This window comes from Podarcis raffonei, chromosome 6 (assembly GCF_027172205.1).
Source record: "Podarcis raffonei isolate rPodRaf1 chromosome 6, rPodRaf1.pri, whole genome shotgun sequence".
Lineage (NCBI taxonomy): Eukaryota > Metazoa > Chordata > Lepidosauria > Squamata > Lacertidae > Podarcis > Podarcis raffonei.
In genome coordinates this window covers 20,273,129-20,295,993 of record NC_070607.1, presented here as the reverse complement: position 1 = coordinate 20,295,993, position 22,865 = coordinate 20,273,129, and the positions used below count along the sequence as shown (strand labels likewise).

Sequence of the window (22,865 nt, the reverse complement as noted above, 5' to 3'; positions counted from 1 at the left end):
GCTGAAGAATATGTTGTCTTAATTACTTGTTTTGGTAATTTTTGTCAGGACTCTGAAAAAGAATGCAGTACAGGGCAGATGACTGACTTGCTTCTTTCATCAGCTCACAAAATGAACTGCATCATTGGTCAATCCCACATATATTCCCCATATTTCCCTTCTTACTTCTCTAATTGGGGGAGGGAGTGACATAAATGGGGTGTTGCTGGGCAATAAATTAGAATTTTTTCAATGCTGATATAAAAATAATTGCGCCGCCTACTAAATTATCAGAGTTTGTGTCTGAGATTAAATGACTGGACTAGTCAAATAGATGATTCTTCTGTACCAACACTAAGTGGGAAATATACTTATCCTAAGTTCCAAACTGAGCTAAACATACGTATACAATGCAAGATTTTGTAAAACCTATTTATTATTAACTCACAACTTGATAATTTCTGTTATTTTTTATGTAACAGATTTTAGGTTATTTAAGATGAAGAATAAGGAGAGAAATGGTGCATTTTCATTCTTTACACATTCCAATAGTCTCTCTTTCAAATACAGTTCTGTCAGTTTTCAAAACACATTCAGATTTAGTATTGGCTAGCTGCAAGACTGGAAAGTGTCTGAATTTTGGCCTTGGCTAAATCTTCTGAAACAACTTGCACCATGTGTTCTGTAGTTTTCTTCAAATTGTTTGCAGTCTGTATAACATCATCCAAAGTGGAACTTAATATCTGTTAAGGGGGGGGGGAAACCCTGCTTGTAATTAACATCACTGATTGGACTAGGGGAGAAAAGTTCACTTGTTTCATTGTAAGGAAAATGTTCAAAGATTTCTCCATTTCCTTTTCTGTAGATACAAGGCTCCCCACATACCTTTGAATGTGTCTCCTTGATGTGCCTGTTTCTCAGACCGCATACTGGCCTTCCATAAATATTCCTACTAGTGAGGTATTGTGGTGAAAGGATAATAGTATCATGCATCCTTGAGTAGCGAGTTTGGGGAATATGCAGATTTTGTCTAGAGCGTAACAAGAAATCACAGGCATATCATATTGATACACAAAAATACACTCTATGCTTAACAGCTAGTGTCTGCTTGCTAGTTCTAAATTAATTATATTACTACTAAGCCCACAAGGGCACCACAAAAGGCTGAATTCAAAAATTACATTTTTTGTTGTGATCTTAAAAGTATTGGCATGCATTGCTGCAAATAAAACAAACTTGCCCATGAAAATTACAGTTATAAGCAACTTGGTTTTAAAACTGATGATGCATGTTACCTGTCACATAGCCTTTCTATAAACTCTTCTGGTTGTTTCTTTGTATATATCCTTTGAAGGTTGATGCTTTGCTTCTGCGAACTAGCTAAAAAAAATTAAAAAAATATTTTTAAGAAATGCAATTAAACACATTCACTACATTACCTGGTCCCTGCTCCAGCCTACTATTAAGCATTGATGATTAAATGTTTCAAACACAAGTATAACTGCTCTTTCATTTTTAATTAACACCTTAGAAAAGGAATCACACAGCTTCTAAGGCCATTAAGGCCATTTTCTGTATGCAAAAAACAGCAGGATGTGAAGGGGCTCCACTGAGTTTCACAGCTTTTGAAAGGGCATGGGTCATTCCCTTTAACTTCTCTTTTGTTTAAAAAACTGTCTGAGATTATGTGTATTTTGTTTTTCCCTTTCAAGAAAGAAATGTTTTTGGTATTAGCTTATGCTTAATTATAGATTTACCCCTCTTACACTCATCACTTTCCTTAACTCTTTCTTTGACTGCCTTTCCAATCTCTTTGAGAGAAGTCTGTTGAAATAAAAAGGCGAAAGAAAGTAAAACAGCAACTTAGCCCAGAGTCAGTCTGCGTTTTTGTACATAGCTTAAGTGTTCTGAAGACTTTTGTGAAAACTACCAAAAATAGGTATTTTCTCTTCCAGAGGAAATCTGCGGATTTTTAGTGATTCAGACTGTGATGTAGTTATGCAAAAATCGTGATTTGTATATTTTTGCATTGTGTGTAATCTGCATTCTCATGCAGATTAATTTGATTGTACAGCTGATTTAGGCTTGCTGTTCTTGATTCAATAAGTGGAATGGGCACAGAAGTATGATAATACCACTTTGGTGTCTTCAGCTAAATTCATATAAAGATCAAAATTTTGTGTTAATTATATCCAGAATTTTCCATATACTATACAAAAGAATACCTTACAAAAATTATTCTACCTTCATTTTGTTCTTGTAGACCCATTGTCCATGATCCATGACTTTTAATACTCTTTTCCAGACATACTTCACTGCTTGAACTGTCTAGTAGGTGTGAGAACGAAGTGTCTTCGGTGTCACTACCTAACACCGCACCCCAAGTTAAACAAACATATTAATACATATGTAATGTATTGGCCTTAGAAATGTAAGGCTTGCTTGACTTTGTTAAAATCTGTAATGACTGCTGCCATGTCAGTTAAGTCTCTTGGAACAATTGAAACACTAACGTATGTATAAAATTATTGTATATTCCTGGAATTCGCACCTTCCCTTTCACCCACAGGAAGCTTACAAGGCACAATAAAAAATGGTGTCAAACCAAGAGTAAAAGCATGGAGATTTAACAGCAACAACAGATTTAAAGCAGCAGCAAAAACAATTTAAAGGATCATAAATGTGCACAAATACCTCAAAGACTACGTCTTCCCATATGAACTAACCCAGACCCTGCAATCATCTGAGGCCCTTCTTTGAGAGCCTCCTCCACGGGCCTTATCTGTGGTAGCACCCTGTTTGTGGAATGCTCTCCCCAGAGAGACTTGTCTGGTGCCTTCATTATGTATCTTTAGGAGCCAGGCAAAAGCATTCCGTTTCTATGGGGAGAATCCCATAAGATGGTGCTACTGTAGAAAAGGCTTTTTGGTTGCCACCTGCCTAACTTCAGAAGGGCGGTACACATGCAGATTCACCTCTGATAAAGGTATTGATGGCTGGATTTAAATGAAAAAAGGTGACCCTTTAGATACCATGGCCCTTCGCCATTTAGGGTTCTAACTGAGCTAGGAGGGGAAAGTCAGTCAAGGTCTTCTAACGCTGGAGTAATAGCTGTCCGTACCAGTCAGTCATCAGGACCAGCTGAAGCATTAATTGAGGCCTATGTTACTAAGAGGACGTGGGTTGCACTGTGGGTTAAACCACAGAGCCTAGGACTTGCCGATCAGAAGGTCGGTGGTTCAAATCCCCGCGACGGGGTGAGCTCCTGTTGCTCGGTCCCAGCTCCTGCCAACCTAGCAGTTCAAAAGCACATCCAAGTGCAAGTAGATAAATAGGTACCGCTTCGGCGAGGGAAGATAAACGGTGTTTCCATGTGCTGCTCTGGTTCGCCAGAAGCGGCTTAGTCATGCTGGCCACATGACCTGGAAGCTAGCTGTGGACAAATGCCGGCTCCCTCGGCCAGTAAAGCGAGACGAGCGCCACAACCCCAGAGTCGGTCACGACTGGACTGAATGGTCAGGGGTCCCTTTACCTTTATGTTACTAAGAATCCCATAACTTTTTAGCGCTATACTTCCAGTTGGACAACCAAGGAAGCTCACTGTTGAAGTTTAAAATGCATCTAGCTGAACATGTGGTTTCTTTTGCCTGAATGAGATGGTTGCTTTTGATTGGGACCATGGGAGTGCACAGGTGCACTGCCCTGATAAATTTTTTATTTATAAATACTTACATATACCGCATTTTTCGCCCTATAGGACGCACCGTCCCATAAGGCGCACCTAGTTTTTTGGGGGGGAAATAAAGGGGGAAAAATTATTTTCCCCCCAGGCCAGAGCTTCCCCCGACCCCAGCCCCCAAACAGTCAACTCTCCGCAAGCAGCGGGAGCGCTCCCGCCGCTTGCGGAGAGGTCGGCGAAGCCTGGAGAGTGAGAGGGGTCGGTGCGCACCGACCCCTCTCGCTCTCCAGGCTTCAGTGAAAGCCTGCATTCGCCCCATAGGACGCACACACATTTCCCCTTCATTTTTGGAGGAGGAAAAGTATGTCCTATAGGGTGAAAAATACGGTACTTAAAGCTGTACAGTGGTATCTCAGGTTAAGAACTTAATTTGTTTCAGAGGTCCGTTCTTAACCTGAAACAGTCCTTAACTTGAAGCGTGCTTTTGCTAATGGGGCCTCCTGTTGTTGCTGCTGCACCGCTGGTGCACGATTTCCGTTCTTATCCTGGGGAAAAGTTCTTAACCTGGAGCAACCACTTCCTGGTCAGCGGAGTTTGTGACCCGAAGCATCTGTAACCTGTAGCGTCTTTAACCCAAGGTACCACTGTATGCATATGTACACACACACGTACATATATTGATCTTTTTTGTGTGACAGTACTCATTGATGCGGGGGCACTAGCGCATCTTCTTTTGCTGCCTATAGCAGCTGTTTTTTGCTGGAAACTACAGAACTTGCAGTTTTCTTTTCCCTGTTCTAGCACCATTGTATCTCCCGAAAATCTGCTTCTGAGGATCTAGCCCTCCAGATCAGATTTTTTTTGGGGGGGGGGGCTGCGACAAGGAAGCAGAAGCCCAGTCTTGCTACATTCAATCACACCCATTGACTTTAACTGACATCAGATTATTGTAATGTTTACTAGAGATGCTTAGTAGTTCACACTTAAATTCCAAATAATGTGAGGCCTTTTGTTAATATTACCAAAACTTAAGTACCTGATAAATCTAAATCCATCGCTTTTCCTTCTAAGAAGATAGAGTACCTTTCACAGTCTGGCTTTTCTTTTATTTTCCTGTGCTCCATTTTTTTATTTCTGTGTTGGAAACAGATAACACAGGAGAGAGGCTTAATTGTACGTTAACAATCAGCACAGAGGTTCTTAACATTGCAGTCTTCTACTTGTCTACTCAAAATCAAATCCTACTGAATTCAATGGGACTTAGTCCCATGTAAATGGGTTTAGGATTGCACCCTATGAGACATATCAGGGATGTGTTCCTCAACATGGTGAGAGTGCACATTTGGTTTGTGTAGAGTTTAGGTTTAGCAATGTACATACTAACCTGCTAGTAGAACAGGGACAAACTTGTCTACTTGATAACTGTATTTTCAGTCTAGGATGTATAATAATATGATCCTTTGCAGGATTCCTCAACTCATCAAGAAACCTGTAATCTGAAGGATAAGTTACGCTTCCTATGAAAAAATGTATATCAGAAAAAATGGATTAGTGGGTGATATCTATTAGAATTATTTTGCTGATTTTTAAAAACTTACATACTTTTGCTGATTTAACTTTCTGTACCTCGTTCTTTCATTATAGTCACGTTGGATTCTTGATTGTTGGTATTATATGGATTGGCTGGGGGTGGAGATCTCATTTCCCAATAGCTTAAATTACTTATGGGGTAAAAAATAAAATATGAGCACAATGCATGTCAGAGAAAGGATCAGCACAATATAAAGGACATAGCAAATTCTGTAATCAGCATTTTAAGCATGAGCCCTAGAACTCTCCTTTTGCAAGCCAGCACTGTTGTGTCAAAAGACCCCCCTTACAAAAACATGTTATTGAGGCGCCAATTCCAGATACTCTTTAAAATACTATTAATCATTCCTAGTTATCAAAGCTATAAAGAAAAGTGAAACTGCACATAAGCAATGCAACCGTATAAACCTGGATCATGTATAGTTTTAAAACCCATAATTCAATAATTCTCTACCACATCTTCCCTTATTTTTCTCTTTTACTAAACTAAAAAGCTCTAAACATTTTAGTCTTTCCTAGTAGGGATTGTGCTCCATTTTGTTTAGGGAAATTGAAGCTGGTGTGCGTTTTCTTTTTGAAGTTTCTTTTTCTTATATCCTTTTTTATTATGGTATCTGGTCGGAGTCTGAGAAAACATTTGTTTGGCTTGTTTGAGCTAAAGTGTATTTCTGTAACAGCAAGGCTGGATTTGCTATGTTGTGTGTTTTAGATGTGCTGATCTGTAAATATTAATATCTGTCTACAAGTTTGCAAAATCCTACAAGTAATTTGTGATGTGGTGGCTAGCTGTTACTTGCAAATTATTGTTTCCACCAGCATGACATTGCAGATCAGGTGCTTCAGGAAGGACCATAGATAAACACTAAGTTCTGCAAACTTTGTCATGTCTGTTACAAATTAAAATTCAATTGCTCTATGTGGGGAATAACTGCCGTCAACATTATTCAGATCATTGGCATTGGTCGCTAGCAGCTATTGGGAACTGAGAGGTTTTGATTTGATGGTGGCTGAGATTGTGACAGTAGCACAAACGCTGGCATCTTTCAATAGAGGCTTTAATTTTTACAGCTTTTATTAGCCAGATAGACTATAAAATCTACCCCAGCACAAAAATAGGCAATTAGTGATGTTAAAAAATGTATATTTTTATTTGAAAATAGGAGATTCTGTTGAATAAGACTTGTTTTGGTTATGAGCGAGAAGCGACAAAGAGGGAAGGAGAGTGGTTAGAATAAGAAGGGGTGGTGCAAAATCGGTGGTGCCAAAGGAGTCAACTGATACTCAGTTGCCCAAGGGCACACAACCCGAAGCTGGCCTTGTTGCTAATCATACAGTGCAAATGTGTTATAGTTGGAATAGTTGAGAGAGTATATTTTGGAACCTCTGAGATTAAAACTTACCCATCTGTGTTTTCTTGATCACTGTAATCATTTTGATTTCCTCTGCCTATAAGTGGTTTGTGGGATTGTAGCCCTCCAGCCTTTTTAATGGGTGAAAAGGAGCAGTGCTGCTATATTACAAAACAAAGTACATTAACAAAGGACTCTTATTATTTACATCGTCAACACTGCTGCAGTAATGCACATTGTTCCTCGTACATTTATTTGAATGACAGCAATTGAATTGTCTTAGGATGTTAGCCTAGTCAACAGTAATTAAAGTCAACAGTAATTAATTAGAACCATCTTAGCTTTATGAAGCTGATAAAACAATAAATTAAGAATCAAATTGACTTACATGAGTAGCTTGCTTATTTGCTGGGAGTCCTGATTTTTCCAGAGGATTCACTATATCTTCACAATAATGTTTAGTTTGCAGCTCTAGCTGGCTAAGGGGAAAGCAAAATTCTGTTTTATTAAATGTGTCTTTAATAATAACTCCTTGTAATTTTGATATTTTAAAAACAGGTTATAAATTCACTAAACAACTGTTTGCAGATCTGAGGGAGGCACAGAATGAATTGGTACAAATGGGAAGAAGAAAGTTACATTCTGTGGTTGAGATCCAACATAGTGAGTGGGTATCTGTTCATGCAAATCATCTTCTACAGACATCTCCCATGCAAACAAGTTTTCAAAATATGCTCCAGATGGGATGTGAGTTGGAACTGGTGGAACAAGAAGAGAATCCAAAAGTCCGATTGCACAAGCAAACAGACATAATTGGATACAGTGGTACGGTTAAGTACTTAATTCATTCCGGAGGTCCATACTTAACCTGAAACTGTTCTTAACCTGAAACACCACTTTAGCTAATGGGGCCTCCAGCTGCTGCCACGCCGCCGGAGCCCGATTTCTGTTCTCATTCTCAAACAGACATAATTGGATACTGTTCTGTGTGTTGCCCTATATGTCTTCAAGTCCGTATTTCACATTTATAAGGCTGTTTTCAATATGCAGCCGTTTCAATGGATGTTGCTTTATAATGAGCCTTTTAACACTAATCCTAGGCACGTTTACATGGAAATTTTAAGTTAACTCAGCTGGAATGGTCTACACTCCAAAGAAATGTACAACCAGCTCTATGAACCCAAGAGAGGTTGAATGTATGTTTCTGAAAAAGAGTCCTCAATGCTGCATAGTAAACCACTTAGAAAAAAAGGTGAGTTTCATACAAAACAACTTATGATATGGCATAGAGCTGATTGTTTTATATTGCATATATATTTCAGTCTTTATTATTATTCCAATCACAGATCAGCCACTAAATTATAATCAAACAAATAGAATTTTACAGTTTACAGGCCAGCAAAAGACTATTTGCATAGGATATGTGTGTGTGTGTTGTCGCACATTCAGTCACACTAGAATGAATTGTTGAGTACTAGTGTGGCTGGTAAGGTGCTTTAATCATCTAGTTTCTACTAATACATGCTTATGCACAGAGGTTTGCCACTTTGGCAATGATATCGTTAGTGGAGGAACATGTTAAAATTATAGGGTCAGCTTGGGAATCTAGGTAAAATAGAATGTTTGCATGTATGTAAACAGTTGGCCATACCTAAGGTAGTTCTTTGGACCTTAGCCAAAACATTTATATTTGGCCTGTCAGAATAGGCTCTCTTTCAGATACCAATGGCCAAAATCATGGGCTCATGCACACACTTTTCACATACAGCTTTACTTCCAGTTTATAGCTTAATGCTCACTATATTTTGCTGTGAGATCTGAGTTGCCAAGCTATGGATAGCGCTTGTCTTCCAAACCAGAACTGTAAAACCACTTTCCAAACATGGGTTGGCGAGAGCAAGCACTAACCATAGCATACAAATTCATGAGAAAGAGCATGAGAGAATTTGATATGTTTTGTGCCTTCTAGGCCATGATTTGGAGATCTGCTGAATTGAGCAAATAGTTAACACATTATGACCCATTTAATAGTCAACTTCTATGGATAACACTTACTTCTGATGAAAGGGATGATGTTGGCTACATTTGTTAGATTGCTGATACATTCTCTGTGGAATCATCTCCATAGGCTGACTTCCATTGTCTCCATACTTTTTATTCTTAGCAATATTCACGCAAGAAGCAGTCTTTTGTGGGGACTCACTAATGTTTGAAATCGCTGGACTCTATGAAAGAACCACATGGGGAAATGGATATTATGACCTACTGAAGAACTTGCTACATTGACAGCAATTTCACAATGTTGGAGAGTTCTGTGTGTGTGTGTGTGTGTGTGTATATACACACACAATTTTCATCTGCAAAACCCACCTTGCATGCCAACCAAAAGATCTGAAAAACTGAAAAAAAATATTGTAATTTTAAGGAGATTCAAGGTGACCTTAACAGGGTGAAGAACTGGGCCCAAACTAACAAAATGAATTTCAATAGATACAAATGTAAGGTTCTACACTTAGATAGGAAGAGCCAACTGCACAAATATAAGATGGAGGACACCTGGATTGCCAGTAGTACATGTGAAAAGGACCTAGGGGTCTTAGTAGACCACAAGCTTAACACGAGTCAACTGTTGGGATACTGCCAGGGAGGCAAAGGTCATCATAGCCCCCAAGCCAGCTGCCGGACGATCCATCGACCTCCCGTAGACAGGCAATATCAGCAATTAGCGACACGAAGCCTCAGAAATAGATTGCCACATTCTTAGGCTGGTGCACACTCTATCAGCAGAATTCACACAGCGAAAGATGCACAGCAGGAGAGCATATTTACAGTTTATTCAGCGTTGGTCAGAACAAATAAACCATGACTGCCTGCATCGGTATGTTCAGGCAACAAGAAGGAAATGAAAGCAACTGAAAACATAAACATCCTGTGAACAGGAAATACGCAGACTCTGTGACTCACAAAGCCTGCTCCCTTTTAAGGTGGAACGGAAATATCCTAACATCAACTATGTGAGCCAACAGCAAAAAAAGCTAATGCTATTCTAGGCTGCATCAACAGAAGTATACTGTCCTGATCAAGGAAAGTCATAGTCCTGCTCTAGTCTGCCTTGGCCAGACCACGCCTGGAATACTGTGTCCAGTTCTGGGCATCACAATTTAAGAAGGATATTGACAAGCTGGAATGTGTGCAGAAGAGGGCAACCAAGATGTTAAACGGTTTGGAAACCAAGCCTTATGGGGGAGTTGGGTAAGTTTAGCCTGGAAAACAGACTGTGAGTAGACATGATAGCCATCTTCAAATATCTGAAGGACTGTCACATGGAAGATGGAACAGACTTGTTTTCTCGCTCCAGAGACTAAGATCCGAACCAATAGCTTCAAGTTACAAGAAAGTAGATTCTGACTAAACATCAGGAAGAGCTTTTTGACAAAGCTGTTAGACAGTGGAACAGACTCCCTCAGGAGGTGGTGGCCTCTCTGTCCTTGGAGGTTTCTAAGCCAAGGTTGGATGGCCACCTGTCATGTATGCTTTAGTTGAGATTCCTACATTGCAGAGGGTTGGATTAGATTAACCTTGGGGTCTCTTCCAACTCCACAATTCTATTATTCTGAGTTCATAGTTTTGAAGTAATTTCTTCCCTAATGAAATAGAAGGAATCCACATGTTAAGTCTAAATGTGTACAAAACATCTAAAAACCAGGATTAATTAGCTACCGCCTCTAGACTGAAGAGTCTTGTGCAACTACGGTAATGTATTAACACACAGGCTCATAGCTAGAAATGATGTCTGATAAGTTTAAGCATACCCCAGGAAGCCATTGTAAGTTGATACAAAACAGCTAAACCAGGAAAATAATATTTCAATACAATTTAGCAACAGTCATCCCAAGGAGCACATTTTGATATATACATATCTGGAAGAGATCCAAAGGCCTGCTGTTAGCTTAAAGCTAAATTGCATGATCCTGTGGAGGAGACAGAAACTCAGAAGGTCTAAACCTGAAAACTTTCAAAACCTGAAAAACCAGTGAAATGGGACTGGTGAATTAGAGGGGTGTGGCACTATGACAGTATTGCTACATTTTGAGTGCGTGTATTGCCACTCTACTATTACATAATTCAATCATGCAATCTCAGTGAAGATAATGTGATATAAAACAATATGCTTTGTTCTTTATTGGGACTTAATGGTTTACCTCAGAACGACTTGAATAGGGAGAAGCAGATTCACAGGGTGTGCATGATGGTGATGTTACAAAAGCAGAGGAATGTGGGCTGCAGGCAGTCTTATCAATTTTCTCTTTGATATCTTCAAGCAGCATCCCAAGCTTAAATATTTCCCCCTCTACTTTTCTAAATCCAAATAATATAAGATACAAAGTTACATTATAATATTGATGCATGCTTCTTGTTCTTATCATTATAGTACTAGAGATACAATGGGCTAGGTAAGGAAATGAAATGTCAAAAATCACAGTATTCGTGCCACAGTGCCATATCCGACACTGCAACTCCACTGGCGCAATGGATTTCTGTGCAAGTTGCAGAACTTTCTCTTCCTCTCCTGACCCTTCCAGCCTCCTGCATGCCCTCACAATCAGCTCAGGAGGGTTGGGGAAGTCCCATTGTACCAGCAGAATCCCACAGGCACAGCACGGGATGCAACCCACAATGTTTAACATGCACTGAGTACGGTGAAGTTTGAACTTCAAAATAAGGGTTGCAATCATGAAAAAGGTGAGTGCTGCTAGCCACATCTTACGGTTGGATACAGATAGAAAAGGGCTCATTATTAATAATGTCATGTGCAGGGAAGCTGCATGTAGTGACACACATCAGACATAGTTACACATTGAGAGGTGAATGGGAAGGAGCACAACTATCTAGCCTTCACTCCTCTGCCCAATGTCATATTTCCATGTACAGGATCCTTCTGCACAGACTTTCCTGCAAATTCCTTGTCCCATCTGGATGGATCACTTGTTCGTTTTACTCCCAGCTTGCCTTACTCAGAAAACCCTAGCGGTATCAATAGTGAGTTACTGGATGTTGCCTTCCTCCCTACCACCTCATGGAGTAATCCAATGCCAGTTTGTATGTCTGGAATTGCTGTTTCATATTTGCAAGGCTCTTAAGATAAATGGAGGACAAACAATAGGGGGAGCCATGCAAGGAGGGCCATGGTTCAGTGGTAGAATACAGGCTTTGCATGCAAACGTTCAATCCCCAGCATCTCCCATGCAAAACCCTGGAAAGCTGCTGCTATTCAATGTAGATAATATTGAGTTAGAGATGGACCAATGGTCTGACTCAGTATAAGATAGCTTCCTTAAGTCCTGTTCCAAAACCCACATTTGTTGTAACTATTATGGCAGGCATTTTTAAGGGTGAACTGATAGGAAAGGGATGCACTCTGTTTTCACCACGACTGGGCTTATTTCTTGTATCAGCCTGGGAGGCATTTGCAGGAGAGAATTGGTGGGTGACCAAAAGTAAAGTAATTTTTGATGTGCGTCCCAATAATTTTTTAACATAAGCAAGGTTGTGAATGTAAGATTTTTAAAAATGGTTACATTATTAGTGTATTATTGTTTTTTAAAAAATACTTGACCTGTTAGGATCAAACTCTCCGATGCTCATTGATGAGTACATGGGATGTTGGTGCCGAAATGTACAATGTTTCTCCTTCGTGGCTAAATAATTCCATTCCAGCTTGTCTAGTTGCTCCTTTAAAAGCCTTAAAAGCTTCACAAACAAAATTTGTAACCTTGGTGTTATTTGACAGTTTTTCTATAGGTTAGTAATTGAAATATTCAGTGCTGTCCTTAAACATGCCATGGACACAGCAATAGCTTCAAACATAACAAGATAAACATAACATGAATAGCTAAAGTAGTTTACACCAGACTTTTCAAACGTTTCTTATATTTAACTGAATGCCTGTTTTGTCAAAATGTTGCACTCAAACAATACTGCTCTACCAAGAACTCTATATGTCTGTGCAGGTGGCATTCTGTGGAAGAAATATGCATATGGAGCTGCCTACTCTGCAGAAGTGAATGAGGTGCCGCTTTGGGGTATACAATTTATGTAAGTATCATTACTTATTATGTTGAAATAGTTTTTGTAAATTTCTTTTAAGCCACCCAGAGATTTCTTTTGCAGTAGGCAACTAAGAAATTTGATTAATCTTAATCTACGGGTGCTTTACATCTGTGGCCTGCAGGGTATACTTAAACAAATGCCTTCACTCCCCTTCAGGAAAATCTCCCAGTTAATTCTGAAGGTAATTTAGGAGTTAAGGTAATTGAAGGAATTTATTCAAATTATAATTGCCTTTATAGTAAGACCTGTGGTCATAAAACTGCTCCATTAAGACTGCAGTCCTAAACAGCAGGGGTGGCTAATCAGTGCCCTTTCATATGTTGGAATTCATCTCTCAGCAAGACCAATGGTCAGGGATGATGGAAGCTGTAAACCAACAATATCTGGAGGGCCATAGGTTAACCACCTCTCCTGTACAAACTTGTAGAGAGAGTATGATATTACAACTTCACATGATTCTGAGATGATGAAAATGATTTATTATTAAGCACAGATTAAGGTAACTGAACTTAGTTCCCATTTAAATCTATGAGATGTAAGTCGTGACTCACCTGTCTCACTTATTTCAATGGAAACTAATTTTAACTGATTTAAGCAGCAATTTTTATACTTCATTCTGAGTATAAGATGTAGAGAATAGTGCTGCTATTCTAGATTTTATACATTTTATTTTTACATATAGTTTTTCAAAAGCAGAGTTTTAAAATGTAACAATTTTGTTTTCAAACACGAAAAAAGGTATTCACCTGATGGCGTTCTTCCACTGGGAATACATCCTGTGTAAGACAGTTAGAAAATGTTTCCACCTTTAAGAAAAAGGGATGCATTTCATTTAAGCTTTCAGATGGAGTATTAAGAAAAACAAGGTGTTTGTTTCAAATATATATTGTATTTAAAATACAACTATTTGTATTACTTTTGATTTTAGCTCTTTTGACTGTTCCTTTAACATCTGAAAAAGCTTTTCTTCTTCTGTAACGTTTTGCAACAGAGGTTGATTCCCAGATGATTGTCTTGCTGCATCAGCTGAGGGTAATGGTGAGATCATTCTTTGTGACTGCAGTTCTACAGAACAATATGACAAAAGTGCTAATGTGATCTGTATGCTCTTTCCTTCATATAGTGTACAACAGCAAACAGGCAGAACAGCAGTGGCTTAAGCTGAGGCCTTCCAGATGCGCTCTAGTTCCCGTCAGCTTAGTCCAATGGTCAGGGAGTTGTAGTTAGACAACTTCTGGAGGGCTATACAAGTAAAATAATAATTATATTCTAATTATTTGAATAGTCCATTTGAACTACCTGAGAAAGGTGACTGGGAGAAACCAACCATAGGCTTCACAGGGACTGTTACAGGTAGAACTGTAGACATTTCTGTAGTTATTCCAGGACTTTCTGATTTAATGCCAGGATTTGGTCTATTTTGATTTGAGCAAGGAGGTATCTGTTAAAATATACAAAAACTCATTGTGAAGTACAAAATCAGCACCCACAATAAAAACATTCACTTGCCTTTCTCTTTATGATACCCCACCCCCACCCTAAGCATCCACAGGCACAAATAATAAATTGGTAAAATTAGGCAAGCGATATCCAAACACCAGTATATTTTAATTTATTTAAAAGATGTATATACCACTCTTCAATGGAACTTTCAGGGTTTACACAAACAAGGTAAAATACATAGCAAATTGATTAGACATCTTAGGTCATTGAAGTTGGGTGGTGGAAAGGAGGAGTCATCACTAGGGTTGTTCAAACATAGCCATGGTCTAGGGTTACTGTTTATACCAGCTATACCTAAGGAAAATTAGCTTGTTCCAGTGTATCTGCTCTAGGAAGAGTGAGCACACTATATTCCATAAAATACTGAAGCAGAGAGATAAATAAACCACAGTATGAAAGTATGCATATTTATTTAACAAGAACTGCATTCTGTTTGACTACAAGAAAACCTCTAAGTGGTTTACAAAATATAAAATAAAGCATTAAAATTCTGTATAAAAAGTGAATAATATATAAAAAGATTTAAATCAATAGTAGCTAAAGAGAGATAAAACACATGTATTTTCTACATGTCAGGGCAGCCTTGCACATGTTTTAAACAGACACTGAAAAGAATACAGAATGTGCTTGCAATGCATTATACCATGCATGCATAAACAAAACATTTGTATTCAGAAAAAATATATTAATATTTTGTAGCAAGAAAAGATATTAAGAAAAACTGACTTCATGTTATAGGAGACTTACCTTTGTATTAAATCTTAGATGATCAATATGATTCTGAGCTTCAGCTTGTTTTGTCAGTAGCTATTATTTCAATAGATATAAAAAAGAGAAAACAATAAACATATATTGTATATGGAAAGCAAAAATAGCAATTGACTGTGAGCAATACTTTTCCCATAGCCAAGATCATTAATTAATGTTCTAGCTGCTTAGGAAAAATCTATATTCAAATAGAGTAAGCACTGTAAAGAAAACAAAAAATTGGCCAGGAAAATCCTCATAGAGAAGGTGGGCTCAGGAGATACCGGATGCTATTACACTGGGAGATGAGTGCTGGATATAATGGGAACTCTGGAAAAAGTGGCTAATGGTGATAATGCATCTGAAAGGAAAATATAGATATTGGGCCAGGAAGCAGTGCTATGAGCAAAGGATAAGGTTAGGGTAGAAAATGCAGTCTGGGATCCAAACTGGTGCTTGGGCTCATTAATAATAATAATAATAATATCACCTTTTCCCATAATGAGAGTATATAGACCAATCACAACTAAAATAGAAACAACTAAAAACATATAAAAATCAATAATTTAACAACAGGACTAGAATTAAAATATAGGTAAAGGTAAAGGTACCCCTGCCCATACGGGCCAGTCTTGACAGACTCTAGGGTTGTGCGCCCATCTCACTCTATAGGCCAGGGGCCAGCGCTGTCCGCAGACACTTCCGGGTCACATGGCCAGCGTGACAAGCTGCATCTGGCGAGCCAGCGCAGCACACGGAACGCCGTTTACCTTCCCGCTAGTAAGCGGTCCCTATTTATCTACTTGCACCCGGCGGTGCTTTCGAACTGCTAGGTTGGCAGGCGCTGGGACCGAGCGACAGGAGCGCACCCCGCTGCGGGGATTCGAACCGCCGACCTTTCGATCGGCAAGTCCTAGGAGCTGAGGCTTTAACCCACAGCGCCACCGTGTCCCCAGAATTAAAATATATACATATAAAATATCACATACAGATGGTTACATGAAAGGGGCTTATGTTAATGAAGAGAAAATATCTTATTGCTATAATTTCTTCAGTGCCAATATTAACAAGGCAGTATACATAATCAAAATGATATACAATACTATGCAATAAATAGATATAATCAAGTTTCAATAAGTTTTTCTTACATAGGATCATGTGTATACCACCATCTAAGAAGATAACAAATGTTTTTCTGGATATATTACCCTTGGAAAGCTCAGGTTGGTAGAAGTTTCGCCAATCAGTGCATATTGCAGGACGGTTAGACTGGAGGTAATGGCTTGGATCTTAACAACTGCCATTATCATCCTTTCCAACATAGTCCCCTGAAATTCCAAAAAGCTGGCCAGGGAACCTCTGGAACTGCACATAGAGTGGGGAACGAGCAGAAATCATGGAATGACCCTTTTATGGGTAGAAGTGCTTCCTATTTGCAGTAGGTCTCCTTTCAATCTCAGCCCACATGTAAATTCTTCAGCACAAATGTAAGGTATTAGGCTGCACTCTTCACTTTGCACTCCAGCTAATATTTATTCCTTTACTTTTAACTCTCACTATGCTCATAGGAGGGGACGCGGGTGGCGCTGTGGGTAAAACCTCAGCGCCTAGGGCTTGCCGATCGCATGGTCAGCGGTTCGAATCCCCGTGGCGGGGTGAGCTCCCGTCTCTCGGTCCCAGCTCCTGCCCACCTAGCAGTTCAAAAGCACCCCTAAGTGCAAGTAGATAAATAGGTACCGCTTTATAGCAGGAAGGTAAACGGTGTTTCCGTGTGCTGCGCTGGTGCCGGCTCGCCAGAGCAGCTTCGTCACGCTGGCCACGTGACCCGGAAGTGTCTCCGGACAGCGTGGCCCCCGGCCTCTTAAGTGAGATGGGCGCACAACCCTAGAGTCAGACAGGACTGGCCCGTACAGGCAGGGGTACCTTTACCTTTATGCTCATAGGGTTTTCTCATTAGAAAAAGCATGCTTAGGGTTGCCTTCACAGATTAGTGGAGTCTCCCTGGTTTTTGGTTTTACATTTAACAAAAAAATAAAAGGTAGGCATTCAGTTTATGGACTAGTTTGCTGTAAGCTCATGCTTAATGAGGAGAGAGTGAGCCCTACTTTGGATGAAATGCTAAGAAATCAGTGTGGCAGCAAAGGAGCTGCTGGTTCTTTCTAAGAGTTCATCCATTTTCATGGTCCCACTAAGTCAAAGTTTAGTGTGTTGCACAAACCAGTGTCTAGAAACACACAGAAATCTGTGGCTGGCTGAGTTGTTACAGGCATAATAAATACACCCAAGATTGTGCTTGGCTATCAATGGCAATTCCAATTATGTGCAATATCACCTCTTATCTACCTCTAGTTGTTGGTCTAGTTCAGGTGTGTTAATTCCCTTTTCTTCATTCTTGGTTGCAACAGAGTCCAAAGAATTCATCGCTTCTAAAACATCTTTCACAACTTCTGATTTACCAAGCAAATTTGGGGTGTGTGTGGTCTTTTTAGGTATAGGGCATGAGTTGCTATTTTTTCCTTTAGGTATTTTGACCTTTGGAGCAACCTTAGAAAAATCAGGAAGCTGATAATGAACCTGACGTTGACCATTTTTGAGATTATGCGAAGTTGTTTCCAGAAAATATTTGTGCTCTTGGTACACTTCTTTAGGGGTTGAGAAATAATGGAAGCCTTCATTAATTGCATGTTCTTTCTCAATTACAAGTTGAAGATTATCTTCTTTACAATCTTTTCTCTCACAAATGGGATTCACACTTTTATCCATTACAAACTCCTTAACTTCAGTCAAATCCCAATTTTTGTCAGCTGATTCAAATTTTACTTCTCTTTCTGAATTACAGCATTCGAGATTTTTTCCTTCTTCCTTTGGTAAAGATATTGTACTTTCTGAAATCTTAATTTTATTTAGGATAGTTTCATCAAAACTTTCAGTAAATGATATCTCTGGGAGAGTCTCAGAATCAATCAATTGGCACAAACTTGATAATTCGTCTTGGGGAAAATGGCGTAAAAGGACATCAGAAATGTTTGAGTTGGATAGATGTTGATTTCTTCCTAAACTGTTAACATCCCAAGCAAGTAACTCCTTCTCTGTTGCCTTGGGAGATTCCATGTCATTTTCCCTTTGCAATGTTGCCAGATTTATTTTTGTTTCAGGCAGTTGTGTTTTGCAGTCTGATTTTTCTTTTGAATGACAGCTCATGTGAGAAGGTGTCAAGGTGAAAACATGCTGAGATCCATCTTCTACACAAGTGGAATTTTCTAGGTTTTGGGAATCACACTTGTGTTGATATGTATTTTGTAGATCTCCATCATAAGGCAGATCTTCTTGCTCATCATCGGTATTGTCTTCAGGGTAAAGCATATCAAATACTATATTATTGGCTTAGCCTTCATACAGTTAGACTGTTCTTACCTACAATACCTACTCATATTCTGAGCATATTCAATATGACTTTCACTGAATGTCAGCTTTCAGATTCTGAAAGATTTGAGAGAACATGCACATTAGCTTAACTAAATAAAACAGTACAATAAACTTGTAAGTCTTCCTTTTCCATACTCTAAAACTTTCTGGAGTCCATTTCACATACAGTACTACTTATAATTAATGCAATTAAAATCTTTGGGGTTGCCCAAGGATCTAACCTAGGATGAAGGAAAATTATATCCACAATCAATAGTGCCAGTTAGCTGCAGCTTAACTAAGGCTACTGCTATTCCTGAGGTGTTGGCAATGTGGAGCAAAAATCAGTTCCCTTATCCTCCTGAATGTAGGGCTAAACTGTTACAAGCTCCTTTTGGGGTGAAGTCTTGGTAATTATTTAGTCCCAGAAACCTCCCTACATTTCAATAATATGCATGTTTTGCTGAACTACACCTCCACTATTTGAAATTTATCAGTGGCTCATGAACACTGAGTTTTGGATGCAAACAAATAGTACTTCACCACCGGGATGAAAAGTTGCTGCCTTCCATACAGCTATGGATTAACAATGTGCAAGCCCTGTCCTTATTTGAGACAGCAAGGTTTCAATGTGAACATTAAAAAGGGAAGTAAGAGATAACATCTGGTGGTATTTTATCAAGACAATCCTATATACTCTTGTCTGAGGTAAATCCATTGAAATAAAAAAATTGGATTTCTTTTTTTGTCCCAGGCACTTTTTTCAAACAGAAAACTCTGACTAACCTGCATCCCCAGATAATTTTTTATTAGCTCCAAATTTTACATTAACTGGACAAAAGGGCACTCTTTATGTAACTCTGAATGGCTTGGGATATCTGTAGATCTACTTCTGTGTATATTCTAAAATGAAAAGTGCATTTGAAGTATAATTTTACTCCTCACCCCTAGAGGTCTGGCTTTGGGTTAGTTTACATGAACTAGCCATTTCTTAGTTTCTATATATGCAAACCAACACATTTTGCTTGGCTACCAAAGTAGCTCGGAACATCAAGCATTTGTCAAATGCTGGACAACTTTGCTAGAGTCTAAACTGCTTTGGGGTCTAAGTTACAGCTTGTTATATACCCTCTGGCAAATGCATGTAAACAGGCAAACAGAATTTAAATTACTACACCTTAAATATTTATTTCATGCCTGCCCCCCGCATCTTTCAATACACAAATCCTGCTCATTTCCCATTACATCTATAAAACAGAAACAGTACATATACTTGTACAGAAAATATTAATCGTTAAATTGACAATGCTCCTTTATACTTACACATCACAGGCAAATGTCTGGCTAATTTCCTAGGCAACCAGTATAATAGCAAAATTCTTGGAACATTTTCTGTTGCCTACTACCAAACAGTTAAGACTCAGACACAGCAATGCCTTTTCATAGTGGATATATTTAATTACATAAGCTGCAACCTTATATTGAGCCTAGAAAACTGGAGTAGCACAGTATCTTTATAAATGCAACAAGACACCTTGCTATTTATTATTCTGGTTTCACCCTGCTATTGTTCAGTGGGATCACAAAGGGAATATAGAGTAACAAGCCATCATTTTCCAGTCCTGGGTGGGAATGTCAGAATGAGCCTAGTCTCACTTAACAACTAACTTTTGTTTTCATTGGGACCTATGAAGGAGTATTTCGAATGGGTATTGGATTTCTTCTGAAGCCTTTAATGTCTTAAATCTGTTTATTCCACCTACACAGTGGAGACTTTTAATTATTTATATGGGAAGGTCCATGCAAGTTAATTATTTACTATTATCATGGCCATCATCTGTTACTGCTTCTTAAGATCAAAAGCAAATGTTTGCATCCTGAAATCTTTATAAATTATCTAGACAGGCAATCTCTAGGAATGTTTCACATTAGCATGGCTAAGAAGGAGTTGCAAAGGGAGGAGGAGACGCTGTGCATTCATTTGAAAATCCTCAAAGGTATTTTCCATAATTACTTTGTTTTGTATTCTAGTCCATTAGAATCTTCTTATGATGAGTCCCTTTACACATGGAAGCTCAGTTTCTTAAGCATTAGGAATTAAAAACGTCAATGACATAGTTTAGGAAAGCAGAAGGAGGAAACACAGGCATCCTGATAATATCCCTTCAGCACCCGTGGAGGTGCGAGCAGAGGCTTCTTTTGCAGCATCCTGTGTAAGGTATGCATGACAGAGTCAGACTGCTCTATTCCACTTGCTTATAAAAAAATAATATTTTTGCTAAAACTCTTAGTTAGTACATGATTATTTTATTTATTGCATTTATATCCAAGTAGCTCAAAGTGGTGTAAATGGTTTTTCTTTCTCCCAATTTATCCTTGCAACGACCCTGTTAGACTGAGAGAATGTGACTGGCCCAAGGTCACACAGTAGTTTCATGGCTGAGCATGTATTTGAACTCAAGCTCTGGTCTGTTTATACACTTGTAAGATAAACTATGGCTGATATATGTAAACTAGCATCCAAAGCATAACACACCTTGTATCTCTTCATATATATATATTTAGCTGTACTCAAGTTCCAGATGCAGCCTTGCTGCTAGACAATATCAAGCTTCCTTGATGCACCAGGTAAGCATGCTTTCTGATGAGCACATCCCATGTGCTGAGTGAGAATGATGGGTGTGTTCCCATCTCCACCCCTTCCTGTATGAATGTATTAAGCTTTATTGCCAAAGGCTTGAGGCAGGTAACTATAATTATTTTATACTGTCCCTCCCTTTCTCTGGCAGTAGAGAATGTATAATGTTCCTTAGCCTACTTCACATGGTAAAGGGCAAATGTATTTTTACTGCATATAGGGAGACCCAATATTAGGTGTTTGGTGATTCATATGGGGCCATCAGTTTCTTGGTGCATACGCAACAGGAAATTCTTCCCACCAGGAAGGGTGAACTAATAATCTAGAGATTACTTGTCTTTTGCAGCAACGTTAAAGTCAATCCTATTTATTATGAAAAAATTTTTTCCTTCCAGTAGCACCTTAAAGACCAACTAAGTTAGTTCTTGGTATGAGCTTTCGTGTGCATGCACACTTCTTCAGATACCTGAAGAAGTGTGCATGCACACGAAAGCTCATACCAAGAACTAACTTAGTTGGTCTTTAAGGTGCTACTGGAAGGAAAAAAAATTTTTTGTTTTGACTATGGCAGACCAACACGGCTACCTATCTGTAACTGGAACTATTTATTATGGTTTGCGTTTTTGTGGGCTGCAGTCCACGCCTCATCAGATAAATGAAAAACTTTTCATTTCCCTCTTTCTTCACTGTTTACAACCCCCAACATCATGTGCACCATTGCAACAAGAAAAGTGCCGGGACTCCAATACTGATTAGTGTTTGGGGCAGCAAACCAAAAACAAAAGCTGCTCGCTGCCTCAGCGTGTAACTGGGATGAACACTTTATGCATCCGATGATGTGGGCTACAGTCCACGAAAGTTTATGGCAATAAAACTGGTAAAGTCTTTAAGGTGCCACAAGACACCTCGTTGTTTTTTGCTCCGGGCTTTACGATAGCTTTCCCGGTCACCGTGTGTATACGGTGTCTGGCTTTACACAAAAGATAGGAGTTTTTATTCCGGAATGAAATAATCCGGAATAAAGATTTGTCCTTTCGCAAACCTATGTACACGAGTAAAGTATCGAATGCACTTTAGAGGGCGGGGTAATCACGCTACGTCGACTTCTGTGTCCACACTAAGTAAACACTCTCGTTATGGCAACAAATACTCAACTGCTCCAGCGCAAACCCCCTTTCCTCGAAGACAAAGTACCTTCTGCCCCTGCTCGGGCTCAATACTGTAACTACTTTCCTTCAAATCAAATTCCGACCCAAACGACTGTCAGCCTTTAAACCAATGAAAAGTGGAGCAGGCCGAGGCGAAGGAGGGGAAAAAACCCGCCCCGCCCCACTCGCCTTCTCATTGGCCAATGCGAAAGATGCGGGCGGCGGCAGTTGAAAGATTACACCGTTTAAACGGGAGGAAAGGACATCTCGGTACAGCGCATGCGCTCGCGGGCGGCAGTTTTTCCCACCCACCCCTTTTCCCGTCACTCAACCAAGCAAGCAAAAGCATGATGGGGGTTGGTTGGGGCGGGGCGAAGGGAGCTCGAGGGTGCGATGCTATTGGCTTGGACGGTTCAGAGCGAAGCGTGTTTGTGCGTGAGAGTGCGCGCGCGTGGGGTGGGGGCGCCCCTCCCTTTCGGGGCGCTGCTGCTTTGAGCCACCGAGCTTCTCGGCGGCTCCCCTTTAGTGCCTTACCCTCGAAGGGGCCGGGAGGCATCGGACGGGGCGAGCGCCGAGCTCGAGGAGGCCTGGCGAGCTGCCCCGGGTGGATGAAGCTTTGCTGAGGGAAGAGTGGAAGTCGCCCGCCCTCCTTCGGGGGCTCCCCCGAGCCCGGTAACGTGGGGGGGGGCTGCTAATGGCCGGGGGGGAGTTCACAA

At 39.7% G+C, this 22,865-nt stretch overlaps 2 protein-coding genes across 13 annotated transcripts in view; one reads left to right on the top strand and one right to left on the bottom strand.

Annotated features, from left to right (window-relative positions):
- Nucleotides 1–434: 434 nt before the first annotated feature.
- On the bottom strand, nucleotides 435–22,355 carry AKNAD1 (AKNA domain containing 1). 10 transcript variants are annotated; one of them, XM_053391531.1, is made up of 18 exons: nucleotides 22,157–22,354; nucleotides 17,302–18,438; nucleotides 14,959–15,018; nucleotides 14,008–14,149; nucleotides 13,625–13,773; nucleotides 13,455–13,514; nucleotides 12,215–12,348; nucleotides 10,800–10,956; nucleotides 8,653–8,822; nucleotides 6,986–7,076; nucleotides 6,649–6,758; nucleotides 5,285–5,379; nucleotides 5,043–5,175; nucleotides 4,695–4,792; nucleotides 2,224–2,307; nucleotides 1,275–1,359; nucleotides 865–1,009; nucleotides 435–722 (listed from the first exon to the last, which is right to left on the bottom strand). In XM_053391531.1, the coding sequence occupies exons 2-18, from the start codon at nucleotides 18,319–18,321 to the stop codon at nucleotides 579–581; spliced, it is 2,877 nt and encodes a 958-aa protein (XP_053247506.1). In that variant the 5' UTR covers nucleotides 18,322–18,438; nucleotides 22,157–22,354; the 3' UTR covers nucleotides 435–578. The 10 variants fall into 10 exon arrangements, with proteins under 10 accessions (XP_053247506.1, XP_053247505.1, XP_053247502.1 ...); XM_053391530.1 differs by having other exon boundaries at nucleotides 2,224–2,346; nucleotides 6,649–6,755; XM_053391527.1 differs by having other exon boundaries at nucleotides 2,224–2,346; nucleotides 22,157–22,353.
- A 202-nt stretch (nucleotides 22,356–22,557) lies between these two features.
- The window catches only part of GPSM2 (G protein signaling modulator 2), a 37,261-nt gene continuing 36,953 nt past the window's right edge, over nucleotides 22,558–22,865 (top strand). For 2 of the 3 annotated variants that reach the window (XM_053391543.1, XM_053391540.1), the window contains exon 1: nucleotides 22,559–22,821. The gene's annotated coding sequence lies outside the window, so the exon portion shown is untranslated. Of the gene's footprint in view, nucleotides 22,822–22,865 lie in introns of all 3 variants that reach the window. The other variant, XM_053391546.1, reaches the window with a different exon arrangement.

Bases quoted from the DNA above. Each gene is read 5' to 3' on its own strand.
- AKNAD1 (XM_053391527.1), bottom strand. From the start codon at position 18,321: ATGCTTTACCCTGAAGACAATACCGATGATGAGCAAGAAGATCTGCCT. The intron at 4,793-5,042 runs GTTAGTATGTAC...TTTCCAACACAG, and splicing joins TGTCCCTGTTCTACTAGCAG to AAATAAAAAAATGGAGCACA. The intron at 2,347-4,694 runs GTACTTAAGTTT...GTGCGGTGTTAG, and splicing joins GATGGATTTAGATTTATCAG to GTAGTGACACCGAAGACACT.